The 12,501-nt window shown below is 45.5% G+C and overlaps 1 protein-coding gene across 4 annotated transcripts in view; it reads right to left on the minus strand.

Annotated features, from left to right (window-relative positions):
• The window catches only part of MTCL1 (microtubule crosslinking factor 1), a 128,944-nt gene that overhangs the window by 50,043 nt on the left and 66,400 nt on the right, over positions 1–12,501 (minus strand). For all 4 annotated transcript variants that reach the window (XM_042961516.1, XM_042961515.1, XM_042961513.1 and 1 more), the window contains exon 4: positions 4,209–4,268. In XM_042961516.1, coding sequence (XP_042817450.1) covers positions 4,209–4,268 — 60 coding nt within the window. The remainder of the gene's footprint in view (positions 1–4,208; positions 4,269–12,501) is intronic.

The following is a 12,501-nucleotide window of genomic DNA, read 5'->3' on the forward strand; positions in this document are numbered from 1 at the left end:
CTCTGATACAGGCCTGCACAAATGTTTTACTAGGCACGTCCAGCGAATGGGAAAAATGACCAATTTCATGAATCATTCCCGTTTGGCTACCAGAAGTTTCAAAAGACTGCCGTGGGGGCAAAGACTTCAGCAAAGGCTTCCCCATCACCCTGAGAGTCTCAACAACATGCTCCATGGTAGCCATACTCCATCCGCCCCAGGGGAGGGAGAGTCATCAAACCAATCTCTAGAACACGTCAACCCTCTTGGGGAGAACGAACTCTTAGATCATTGTTTTGTGCTCAAATCGTATAGTGGAGTTAGATGCAGCTTTCACACTCCTTCTCTGCCATGTTCTTGCCACACGCTCACCCTTCGGCAGTAAGATACAGAAATAGCCACATTGGTGCCTCCTGTCTTCCTTTTACCCTGCCTAGATCCCTCCTCCTGCACCCCAAGATCATGGAAGGAAAAAAAAAAAAACCCTGATGAGACAGGGAAGACTCAGGAAAAATCTAAGGCCAATCTGTGAGCCAGTGCCATATGGAGAGCAGGCCCTGGTGCTACCTGGGTGCCTTTGGAGGGACAGGCTCTCACTGCCACCCTTTGAGCAAAGGGTAAAACAGTCCTGCCAGAAGTGGGTTCCGCTTCTGCCCCTTCTGTCCATGACACCATGGGCTGATCACAGAGCCCTGGTGAAATCTGTCTCCTTATGCCTAAAGCAAGATCCTCACTCAATGACAAGGTCACTGTGAAGGTCAAACGGGATAACGTACTGCACAAATTGTACATGGTAAATCTCCACAGTAGCACCCTGAAATTACCTCTCCTCTTTGTCTGAAGAGTAATTAATATTGGAAAAAGGGGTCAGTAACTCTGGCTTTTGTCTTCTTTGTGCATTAGGAGAATAATACAAATGTCACTGACAGGAGAGTACGGTATTTGTGCTCTAAGAACCCAATACTCTAAGGATTTGGTTTGGTTTTGGTCAAGCAGACATAAAAAGGGTTTTTGTGACCAACTGGTAATAAAGCTGTCTGCCCACTCATACTGAGCAAAATGGATTATCATCACTGCTGGGGTAACAAGAGATCTATTTTAAAGGGCCTACATAGAACACATAGGCTGTAAAAGACATTGTTTTTAATTCTAATACTAAGGATAAAAGCATGCTTATTTGTGGATTCATTCATTCTTTCAGTGAATATTGAGAATCTACCCTGCACCAGAAACGGGCATGTTACTTTTAAATGACCCCAGCTTCTTAAAACTTTTGAAAGCAGATCAAAAGCACCCTTTCCATTATTTGATAAACATAGATTTGCAAGAAATCTATGCATCCAAATACACAGAGAGGTCTCTGCTGTTCACATGAAGGAATGGAGTTTTAATATGCAAACGCACATACCAGTGGAGACAGATGGTCAACGCTTTGTAAATGGCTTAGTTTGGGAGTGAAAGCCTAGGATAGGAAGGTATCGCAGTGCCCTCAGCCCCAGCATTAACTTGGTAGCCAGTGTGTGTCCTTTGTCCTTAAATGATCCCGTCTCCACCTTGAACCAGAGAAATTCACCTTTTGTGCCTGAAAGCGGCAGCTGATATCATGGAAGAGAGTGTCACCAGCCTCAAGGGAACCCCACCATCTGCCCACCTTGAGCCTGGGCAGACCCAAGCAGGGGCAAGACCCCCTGCTGTGACCCATGCCCTGACGCCACTTCCGTGGAAACCTGCAGCTGGTGAGGCCTCGGTACGGTGGAGGCCAGGCCTGAAACGTGGGGATAAGGGGCAAGGTGACCTGCACAGCTCAGGAAGTTTTTGTCTCAGACCAAAATCTAAAAGTCTCACGTGATCTTCCCTGAGGGTCTTCCCCCAAAAGTTGAACTGAGAAACTGAGGAAAGGGGTAGGATCTCTGAGAGGCGCACACAACCCGGGTCTTCCCCAAGGGTTCGGAAATGCTCAACTCTAAATGCTTAGTGTAGAAAGTCCCAAAGAGCCTTCTCATCACCTCGATTTCTGGAAACCTTAAACCTCACACCTCCTTTCCCCTGCCCACCATGACCCACAAATCTGACTGAAACCAAAACCATTCCCCTCCTTCTTCTTGAACCTAGACCCCAGTCAGTTAAAGAAGAAGATTCTATGACATACCCTAAGGAGGGTCTGACTGGTAGATTACCTGATTGATAAAGTATCCAAAAAAAATCTTCTTGTTCCTTAAAGACAGAAACTACACACACACACACACACACACACACACACACACACACACAGACACACACACCCCAGGAATTCTAACACGATTAAAGCATGCTGCCATTTCTACCCAACGCCCATGCACTACCAGGCCTGCGACCGATGCCAAAGCAGTTTTCCAAAGAAAGACAATCTCTGAAGCCAAGGGAGTGTGTGTATTTAGCAAAAGGGTCAGACTTGCTCCCTCGGGTCCAGGCGGCTGGAGCTAGGCGCTGCGCCTGCCGGTTCCCATTGAGCGGGGGAGGGGGGAGCAGGGAGCCGGGCTTCACCTCTTCTGGGGGCACGGAGACACTCCTTCTCATAAGATGGGGAATCACAGCCTCAGCTAGAGCAGCAGGAGGCTGGGTCCCCCCATCTTATCTTGTAACCATACACTTTCTAAGACTCTGCCAGCATTCTGGGGGAGGGGTCTAGGCTGAATCCTAAGCTGAAGGATATCAAGCTCTGGTTTCAAGAGATCATCAGATAGCTCCAGGAACGCAGTATGAGAGCAGAAGTTCCAGTCACGCTTTCCACACGACACAGGTCCTGTGGCAGGCAGAGAAGGCAAGCACGGGACGGAGGGGAAGACACACACGGGACCACCACCACCACCAGCAGCAGCAGCAGCTGGAAAGGCCTTGTCAAGCAACAAAAATATATCGCTCTGGGTATATATTCTTTGGCTTGCAAGTCTGACGTCTAGCCAGCACCCCAAGCGCTGACTACTCACGTTCCTACCTTGCGCCGGGGTGCCGGTTTCCTTTGAGTTTTGGCTGCAGACCTGCAGTTTCCAAGGCGCTCGGTTCCACCGCTCTGCTGGACAGAAACTCCTTTCTCAATGGTACCGCGGGCGGAGGGGGAACGTGACGCATTCCCGGTGCCCGGAATATTTCTGAGACACTCCTGAGAGGCAGTGACGGCCGTTCACAGCCTGGGTTACCCACAGGTGAAGGCCGTGCTATGTTCCGTAGCAGGGAAGCTGTTACCCTTTGAAGGGAGATCTTCCCTGCTCAAGAGCCAGGGAGCTGAAGCACACTCAAGGCCCGGGACACTCCAAGCCCCCAGCACAGGGACTGCAGATTTTACTTTCCCTGTTACTAGTGGATGCCAAAGTGAGGTCAGGGGAGGAGAGAGGGCAGGAGAGAAAGGTTAATCTTCGGCATTCCTGCTGTTCACACGGCCCAGTCCTCTGTGAAGGACATTCTGGGCATCAGTGAGTTTGGATAATGGCAAAACCAAAGGGGATCAAGAGTGGAGTTCACGGGGCAGGTCAACGGAGCTCTCAGTTACCCGGACTTCTTGAGTCTCTCTAATTACTACTTGCTCCGATCACTCGGGGAGCTGATGCCCCACGAATGCCTTTGTTCTCTCCAACACCTCATACTAGAGGCATTTCTTTTTTTCAAAAAAAGAAGGGAGGAATCCAGTAAAGCCTGTGTTGGGAAGCGCTCAGAAAATTCTGCAGAACACAAACCGTGTACAAAGAAAGGGCTACGTTTTTACCATCTTCTGGCGAGAACATCTCACTTTCAGTAAGGACAGTTTAAGATACTGTTCAGCTTACCCGTTAAACAACAACAAACAAACAAAAAAGCCAATGTTCAAAACAATGCCTTATGAATGAACGAGCCAACACCTCACTAGCTGACCTATTTTACTGTGTGAATGACTGACGGCCAAAATACGTTTTACCAGTTGTGGATGCTGCCAGAGAGCCCTGAATTACACAAAATTATGTTTTGCACAGAGCCAGTCTGTTCTTGTCTTTCTTGAAGAAGTCACCAGCTTATCAGTGTGAGAAACAAAAAAGGAGGAGTTGGTGGTTTAGAAAGAACATTTTTACCCCATGGAGGTTTTGAGCAAGTCCAAATTTGTTGGCAGGTAACGTTTCTTTGAATATTTTAAAGGCAGTGTTCTCACGCTTTTGAGACCATTCAAAATGAGGTGACAGCCCCTCGAGGAGGTGTAACATTAGAATGATACTTCTGCTTACCTGGTTCAAGGTTTTCTTTTCTTTGTACGTTTCCCGGCTGCCTCTTCTTTTCAGGGAACTCTGAAATAGATCCAAGGGACATTCTGTTACGGGGAGGTCACGTGCAGGAGCTGGACTAGGCACACGCCGTCCCCACTGGTAGGGGACACACACAATGGATGGAGGTCCTTTTTTTCCCACGGGAATCAAGGAACCACTCAGAGTCAATGTTTATTTATTTGTTTTTTAAATCTTTATTTATTTTTGAGAGAGAGTGCAAGCAGGGGAAGGGCAGAGAGAGAGGGAGACAGAATCTGAAGCAGGCTCCAGGCTTTATTTATTTTTGTAAATCTTTATTTATTTTTGAGAGACAGAGAGAGAGAGAGTGTGAGGCAAAGAGAAAGTGCAAGCAGGAGAGGGGCAGAGAGAGAGGGAGACAGAATCCGAAGCAGGCTCCAGGCTCTGAGCTGACAGCACAGAGCCCTACGTGGGGCTCGAACTCACAGACAGTGAACTCATGACCTGAGCCGAAGTCGGAGGCTTAACCGACGGATCCGCCCAGGCGCCCCTCAGAGTCACTGTTTAAATGCTGTAGAAGAAGCCTGGCAAGGTCTCTGAACCCTAATGATTGTGTTTGGAATATTCTTCAATTATTCAGTTTAATGAAAAGGAAGGGTGGTTTGGACGATTTGTAACAGTGGGAAGAAGAGAGGAGAGAGGTAGGTAGTTTGGGAAATAGACACAAGGTATTTCTGGAGCTGCCCTGCCTTCCTAATTAGGCTTTGTTGGGGCTAATATCAAAGTCAAACGCTGTTTCCTGAGTGCCTAAGGGTAAATGGCCAGATAACAAAGTGGTAGGAAGGAAGAGAAGGGTGGTGCAGGTTTATGGAGAACACCTAATCTAGGATGCAACAGTCTTCAGCCACAGCCCCCTCCAATTCATGACTAACCCTACATCTTTAAGGTCTTGTAAGGCCATAACTCATTCATGTGAAGTGGCCTTGGCCGTGTCCTTCAGTGGGCTGGGTCCCTGCCTAGTTTCACATACAATGCAGTATACCTATGCCTGCTTTCGGCAAGAAATGTGTCTGAAATACTAAAATAAAGTATGCTAAAATAAAGTATGAATACCGCAAGGACTGGCGGGAAGAGCCAGAAACATCCTAGGGGGAGATAGAGGGATGTGAAACCTGAAAAGATTAATGGAATCCTGAGACAAGCCAGGAGAAGGCAGTTTGGAAAGCTAAAGACTTGGGGGCTTTAATTCAGACCCTGGTAAGCCTGAGACTGGGAAGGAGTCTCCCTGCCCTCCTTGAGGCGTGGACCTGGATGCTGGGGTCATCTGGGAGTTCATCTCAAGGGTGCTCAGAGCCTCTTTGCTTCATTCCTTTGCTGCAACCCACCTGCCAAAATAGCCTAGGAAGGAGGCTCTCACACAAGTCACTTACATCACAGTCAGACCTACGGTAATGAACTCAGTTCTGTTTGCATTCAAAGTGCCCTCACTCACAGATGGCCAGGCAGTGCCCTTCACTGGATGAAATTTATCAAACAATTAAAATTCCAGCCCCTTAGCCTCTTAGGAGGCCGGAGGCCAGAGGCCTAAAGCGGGGGGGAAAAAAAAAAGGTAATTGAGAGAAGGGTGAGAAAGTTACAGAATCAGCAGGGAGTGTGGGCACTCCCTGGTCAACCAAGGTGGATGTGTGGAAGCTTATTTCTAAATCCCTGCTGCAGAAGCAGCTTTACTTCCTTTAGCCTTTTTGGTAAAGGCAGGGTCAAACTACAAAGAGAACCAGCTTTCTCCAACAGGCTATGTGAAGCCCATCTTAGGGCTTGAGATTTACCACCCATAGTATGTAGGCTTTCCGAGATTCTTCATGCTGAAGTGAAGAGTTTCTTTGATTTGAATGAGCTGAGCGAGATGAACACTTCTGGTGATTTACTACAGAGGAGAGTTCCAATAAAGAAGCAGGGAGAGAAACCATTCCCAAAGGTTCAATTTCTGGGATCTAATTCCAGGACCGAGGTCAGCGCGGTGAGCCCGTGGCTCTTCGAGTCACCCTGTACCACATCACCTTCTCCCTATGAGTGCAAAGCACATTCTGCACACAATGAAAGAAAAGTATCTGGAGGTGAGATGAAAGCTAGAAGTGGAGACAGAATAATTATGGTGTTGCATTTCGGCGGGGGAGGAAGGAGCACCTTCTGTGTGAGTACTTCCGCTGGGAGGCAGCCAGTGGGGAGTCTGGACACAGATTCCTCCTGCCAGCCTGATGGGTCTTTCCCCTCGCTGAGCCCTGAGTACAACTACCCGAGTCCCGTGATCCTTCTAGAGAATCATGGAACAGTTGGGGGGGCATGGGATCCCCAACACAGATCCCAGTTAAAGGGAGAACTACAATGAAAAACAATGCAAAGATTAAAATTAACCAGAAATTGGCAGGACCCAGATGAAAGAAACCATACAATTTTGGTGACAGATGTAAAGGAATGCTTGATGCTGATGAGAAGACCCTATTTTATAGAGATGTCACATTTCTCCCACATCATTGTTTAGTACGATGGCATTTTAACCAAATTCCTCTCTTTCCATATATATACTGTAATGTGTATGAAAATAAAATATACAAACATATATACACGAAAAGTATGAGTGTGTGTGTATATACACACGCATATGCACACACACACATATTCACACACACAAACACTACTGTGTATACGTGAAGGAGGTAAGAGTGGGAAAAGACTTGGTAAAATGACTCAAAAATTCATCTAGAACAGGGGTTGGCAATCTAAAGCCCTCGGGATAAATCAACCCACAGTGTGTTTTGTAAATGGGTTTCACTGGAGCACAGCCTTGCTTATTACCTCTTCTCCTGCTTTGCGCTACAAAAGCAGAGCTGAGTAGCAGTGACAAACCATATGGCCTGCAGAACCTGCAACATTTACTATCTGGCCCTTTTCAGAGAGTTTGCTGACCTCTGACCTAGAAAAATACATTGGTGAAAACAGCCAAGAACACCGAAAAGGAAGAATAACGACAGTAACTTTGCACCCTCAGATGTAGAAATACAATATAACGGTTTGGAGCTGGTGCCAAAAGTCAGATGAACAAAACAAAACAGCTCAGAGCAAAACAGCTCAGAAATAAAGTTGAGAGTATATGAGATTTTGGAAGTTGATACAAGTAGCATTTTATTAATGTTTATTTTATCTTTTGAGAGAGAGACAGGGCACAAGTGGGGGAGGAGCAGAGGGAGAGGGAGACCCAGAATCCGAAGCAGGCTCCAGGCGGTGAGCTGTCAGCACAGAGCCCCATGCAGGCCTTGAACCCATGAACCATGGGATCGTGACCTGAGCCAAAGTCGGATGCTCAACCGCTCAACCGACTGAGCCACCCAGGCGCCCAGATATGGGTAGCATTTTAAAAGTGGGAGAAAGAACAGGCTATTTAGTATATGTTGGAGGAACAACTGGCTAACACAGGGGGAAAAAATCAACACCATGTATCAAAAAAAATTCCAGATGAGTTAAATATCTAGATGTACGAATTCATAAAGGAACTAGGAAGAAAAGAGATGAATTTCTGTTTGTTTTGGGAGTATATCCTTTATACACAAAAGCCAAAACATCCAAGGGAAAGACTGAGTGGATTGGTAAGATATAAAATGTTTATATATCAAAAGAAGCCATTTACAGTATTAAAAAGCAAGTGGCAAAATGGGGGGAAAAAGATGTTTCTAGCACAAGGCAGACAAAAGACAATATTTTGTAAGAATGGAAAACCACTTTAATTAAAAAATAAGTGGCCAACAAACACATGATTACTAGCAACTGAAATAAAGTACCATTTTTTTTCACGTAGAGGCTTACAGACCAAAAGACGTATGACCCCCCGAGTGTTAGCAAGGGTCCACAGAGGAAGGCACTTCATCCAGATCGATGAGAGTGGGGACTCCCCAGCATGTCAGGTGGGCAACTCAGCCTGGTAAATGGACACACTGTGACCCAGGGATTCCACCTCTGAAAGTGACTAAGTGACTAAGTCCTGATGACTAAGTCCCTCACTCACCCAGCATGAATCCAGTACCTACTATGTTGCCTTGTCTGGGCAGCAGGGTAACAAGACTTTTTTTTTTTCCTTAAGTTTATTTATTTTGAGAGAGGGAGAGAGACAGGGAGAGAGCTCGAGGGAGGAGCAGAGAGAGAGAGAATCCCAAGCAGGCTCTGCACAAACAGTGCAGAGCCTGACGCAGGGCTTGAACCCACAAACCATGAGATCATGACCTGAGCCTAAATCAAGAGTTGGACGCTTAACCGACTGAGCCACCCAGGTGCCCCACAAGTGTTTGTTTTTAAGGAGCTTACATGAGAGTGTGAGGAGTCAGACGATAAGAAAGTAAACAAGAACAAAACAATTTCTAAGGAAATTGGTCTAAGGAAACATGCAGAGATACGTGGGAAGGTTTATGGGTAAGAACGCTTATCGCACTACCTTTGAAAACAGCAAATGAATGCTGCGGAGGGTATTACAATGATGTTTTTGAAGAAAAAGAGGAAACACGATACATAAAAAGAAAAAATGCAGGTTACAAACAGCATGCATTTTGTGATTTCAATTTACATCTAATAAAATATAAATATACGTATGTATTACATATGTATGTTAGAAAAGTAGACCGGAGAAGCATATATCTCATGTTAACAGCATTCATCGTCAGGTGACAGAATTCTGAGGGATACTAATTTTCTTTTCTTGTGGCTTTTTATAGTCTCCAAATTACTTATGGTGAGTATTATTTCCTTCATAATTAACAAGAAAAACCCAGGAAATTATTAAAGAGGTCAGAGAAAAGAGGCTGTCACCGATCTCTTATGTAGGATTACAGTGGTGCCTCATCAGAGGTTATTTGCCAGCTTCCTGGATCTCTTTTTGTATGCTGACATTTTTTTTTTATTAGCCTGATGTTTCAGGTATAACACACACACACACACACACACACACACACACACACACGTGTATAACCTGTGTGTACATTGGCTAAAAAGACCAGGAAACCTCCTGAGGAGTCAGGGAACTGGTCAGGCACCCCACTGCACTGCAGGTTACTGGCATATGGCTCCCTCACAAACTGTCATGCAGTCACCAGGCCCCCGGCCTGGGGTACAGTGTCCTCCTGGGCTCACTGCTGTGAGTCTCAACCAGGGCTAAGAGCTAAGTGCTTTGTATATTGGCCAAGAGACCCTAGGTATAGAATGATATCTGTGGACATTATTCATGGCCAGTGCATTCCTCTAGATGACTCAGAGATCCAGTGGAAAATCTCTTCCAAGAAACCATAAGGAAAAGAGGAAAATGTTGCCCATCAAATAAACTGAGCCCAGAATGGGGGACTTGCCTGCTGATTCATTCTACTCTTTCCTTTTAGTCTGGCCAACTGCCAGCAAATCAACTCTCAATTCCTACTGAAAAGGAAAAAAATCTGAGTTTCTAACTCCAAATTGAAATCCATCTAAGCCTGATGCATTTGCTGAGTATTGAAAATGATTAAATAAAATATGAAGTTAGGCAACTGCTTAATGCTTCCTATTTTAAGTTAGCCAGTTTCTTCCAGGCAATTTTGGAAAAAAAGAACAAGCTCTCAATTGCTAAAATGTTTCAGAGACAGACTTTGGGCTTAAAATTTAGATTGGTAACAAAAGGAGACAAAAATTCGGATGCTGTGAATTTTGACCGAGGATGGGAAAGAGGGGACAGATGAAGGCAGCTGACTTTAAGAATTCTTACAGATCCTTCATTATTTAGAAGGTTGTCTGGGTTTTTTGGGCTGATTTACAGCACACATGGTTTTAAAATCAGAATAAGATGGGGCGCCTGGGGGGCTCAGTCGGTTGAGCGGCCGACTTCAGCTCAGGTCATGATCTCGCGGTCAGTGAGTTCGAGCCCCGCGTCGGGCTCTGTGCTGACAGCTCAGAGCCTGGAGCCTGTTTCAGATTCTGTGTCTCCCTCTCTCTGCCCCTCCCCCGTTCATGCTCTGTCTGTCTCTGTCTCAAAAATAAATAAACGTTAAAAAAAATTAAAAAAAAATCAGAATAAGAAAATGAAGATGCATACACCTTATTTCTTTTCAGGAGGAAGTTACCAGGATTCTTTCACCCACATTAAAGTCCTCATTTAAGTGTTAGGAGATGGGAAAGATGAGTTACTAGCTTCTCCTTTGGCCAGAAGCACCAGGTCCGCGCTGGTGGATACTTTTTTACTTTTCCTACTCTCCACTTGCCCCTTAGACGGCCCCCCACCCCGCGACTCCCACCTCAGGGAGACTGGCTCCTGTCACACCATGGAACCACGGTACTCAGCCGAAGTCTGTGGCACCACCCTTACACTGCAGGGCCCTGGAAACACAGCTCCCCTGCCTTCACACCCCCCTTGGCCACAACTGGAAGGAAACCCTTCCTCCTTGGCTCTCTTTGGAAGAATAATGGTGATATTAACAATTACCGTTTGTTAGGCATATGCTCATGTCAAAGGCAACGCTAAACTCTTTTCTTTCAGCATCTGATGTAAGCTCATCCTCACGAAAGCCTTGAGAGGATACACGGTTATCACTGATTAACAGAGGAGAAAACACAGTCAGAAGTTAGGTGATGTTTCAAGGTGCCCCAAACTCAGAGATGGGGCTCCAACCTGGCCCTGAGTCCACCCGCCTCGTTCACAGTCACAGCACTGAGACCCTAGGAGCTGCCTTCTGGGCCTCTGACAGCTCAATCTCCCAATTTGTGCTGCTTTCCTTTCTGTTTTCTTGAGATTTTTGAGCCCCAAACTGCTGACTCTTCTCGCACAAAGCGTCTCTCCCTTTTTAGCAAAAGAGCACAAAGAACTATTACCGGAATGGTTGCAAATTGCTATGCTCACGAGGTACTTCATGGCCATGAAATATGTGTTGGCACTGGTAATTTCTGAGGATCTGAGGCTGCAGACGGCACGGGTCCTTATATGGAAAAGGCAGAAACTATTATCAGAGGACAAAATACCACAAAGTAAATGAGGAGAAGAGGAAAATATATTGAGATGCTTTGGCCGAAGAGAAATCCAGCCATTAAAGTCAGAGCTGGTTGGGATCCCCGCACCCAAGGGGAGGAGGAGGAAGGCCAAGGGGACAACAGCCCAGCCACAGGCCACACCGTCCAGGCTACGAGGCCCACCTGGGAGGGACAGAGACCGCCCGCACACCCAGGCTACCAAACGCACTTTCTCCTGGGGAGAGAATGTGGCAACACAAATGACAGGCTGCTGCTGTTGCACGTTTGGGACACGGGACACGCATTTGCTTTGCAAATACGATGCATTTTAAACCTTAGAGACATTTATCTTGAGTCCTGGTAATTGGAAAATTGTGGCTAAAACATACAACACAGTAGTCTCAGCCAAACACCACAAAATAAAAAGGGAAGAAGATAATGCAACAGTGTACATTATCATTAACATGTAAACCGAAAAATGGAAAATCATGGCCAGCGTAAGACCAAGATTGATGCCTGCACAAGAAATAAAGTGTCCTTCCCCCAAATTATAGGAATCCTGACTTACAGTGAGCACATACACCTAGGCACTCAGCAACACAACCAAACAAGACATGAAATACCGAATTGGAATCTACATTTCAGAAGCTTCTACCGACTCACTTAGTAGGTGACCAATAAGTGGCTCTTGGGCACTCATAACAGTTGAAAATCTATAAAAATGTATGTTGTTTGCCAATCAGAACCGAAGATAAGGTTTGCGTCTTATAAATACTAATCTGTTCCCGGCTCCCACTGGTCTGGAAAAAATATACTTAGTCCACTGAGAGAGGCAAATTATTTCCCAGTTTAACAAAAGAATACAAAAAGTGAGAAGTACTTTGAAAAACAAAACAAAGCCAGGGTGCCTGGCTGGTTTGGCCTGTAGAGCATGTGACTCTTGATCTTGGGGTCCTAAGTGTGAGCCCCACACTGAGGCTCATAAAGCTTTCGTAGAGCTTACTTAATAAAAAAGGCCAAAAAATAAATACATATATACAAATCAATGATAATGTTGCCCCTTTTTGGAGAAAATTAATCACTCATTTTTTTTCAGGAGCATGTAACATAAGAAAATATTTAGGACTTTGTTTATCTTTCAAACAAAAGAGCACATGAATAAAGTTCTGAGTTACTTGTGATACTATTTCCTAATCATCAGCCATAAAACCCTTTGGATCTTCTAAATGGACTCTGAGTATTGTTCTAATAATAAAGTGTGCGATTATACTATGAAAATTTAGGCACA

Source organism: Panthera tigris, chromosome D3 (genome assembly GCF_018350195.1).
Source record: "Panthera tigris isolate Pti1 chromosome D3, P.tigris_Pti1_mat1.1, whole genome shotgun sequence".
NCBI lineage: Eukaryota > Metazoa > Chordata > Mammalia > Carnivora > Felidae > Panthera > Panthera tigris.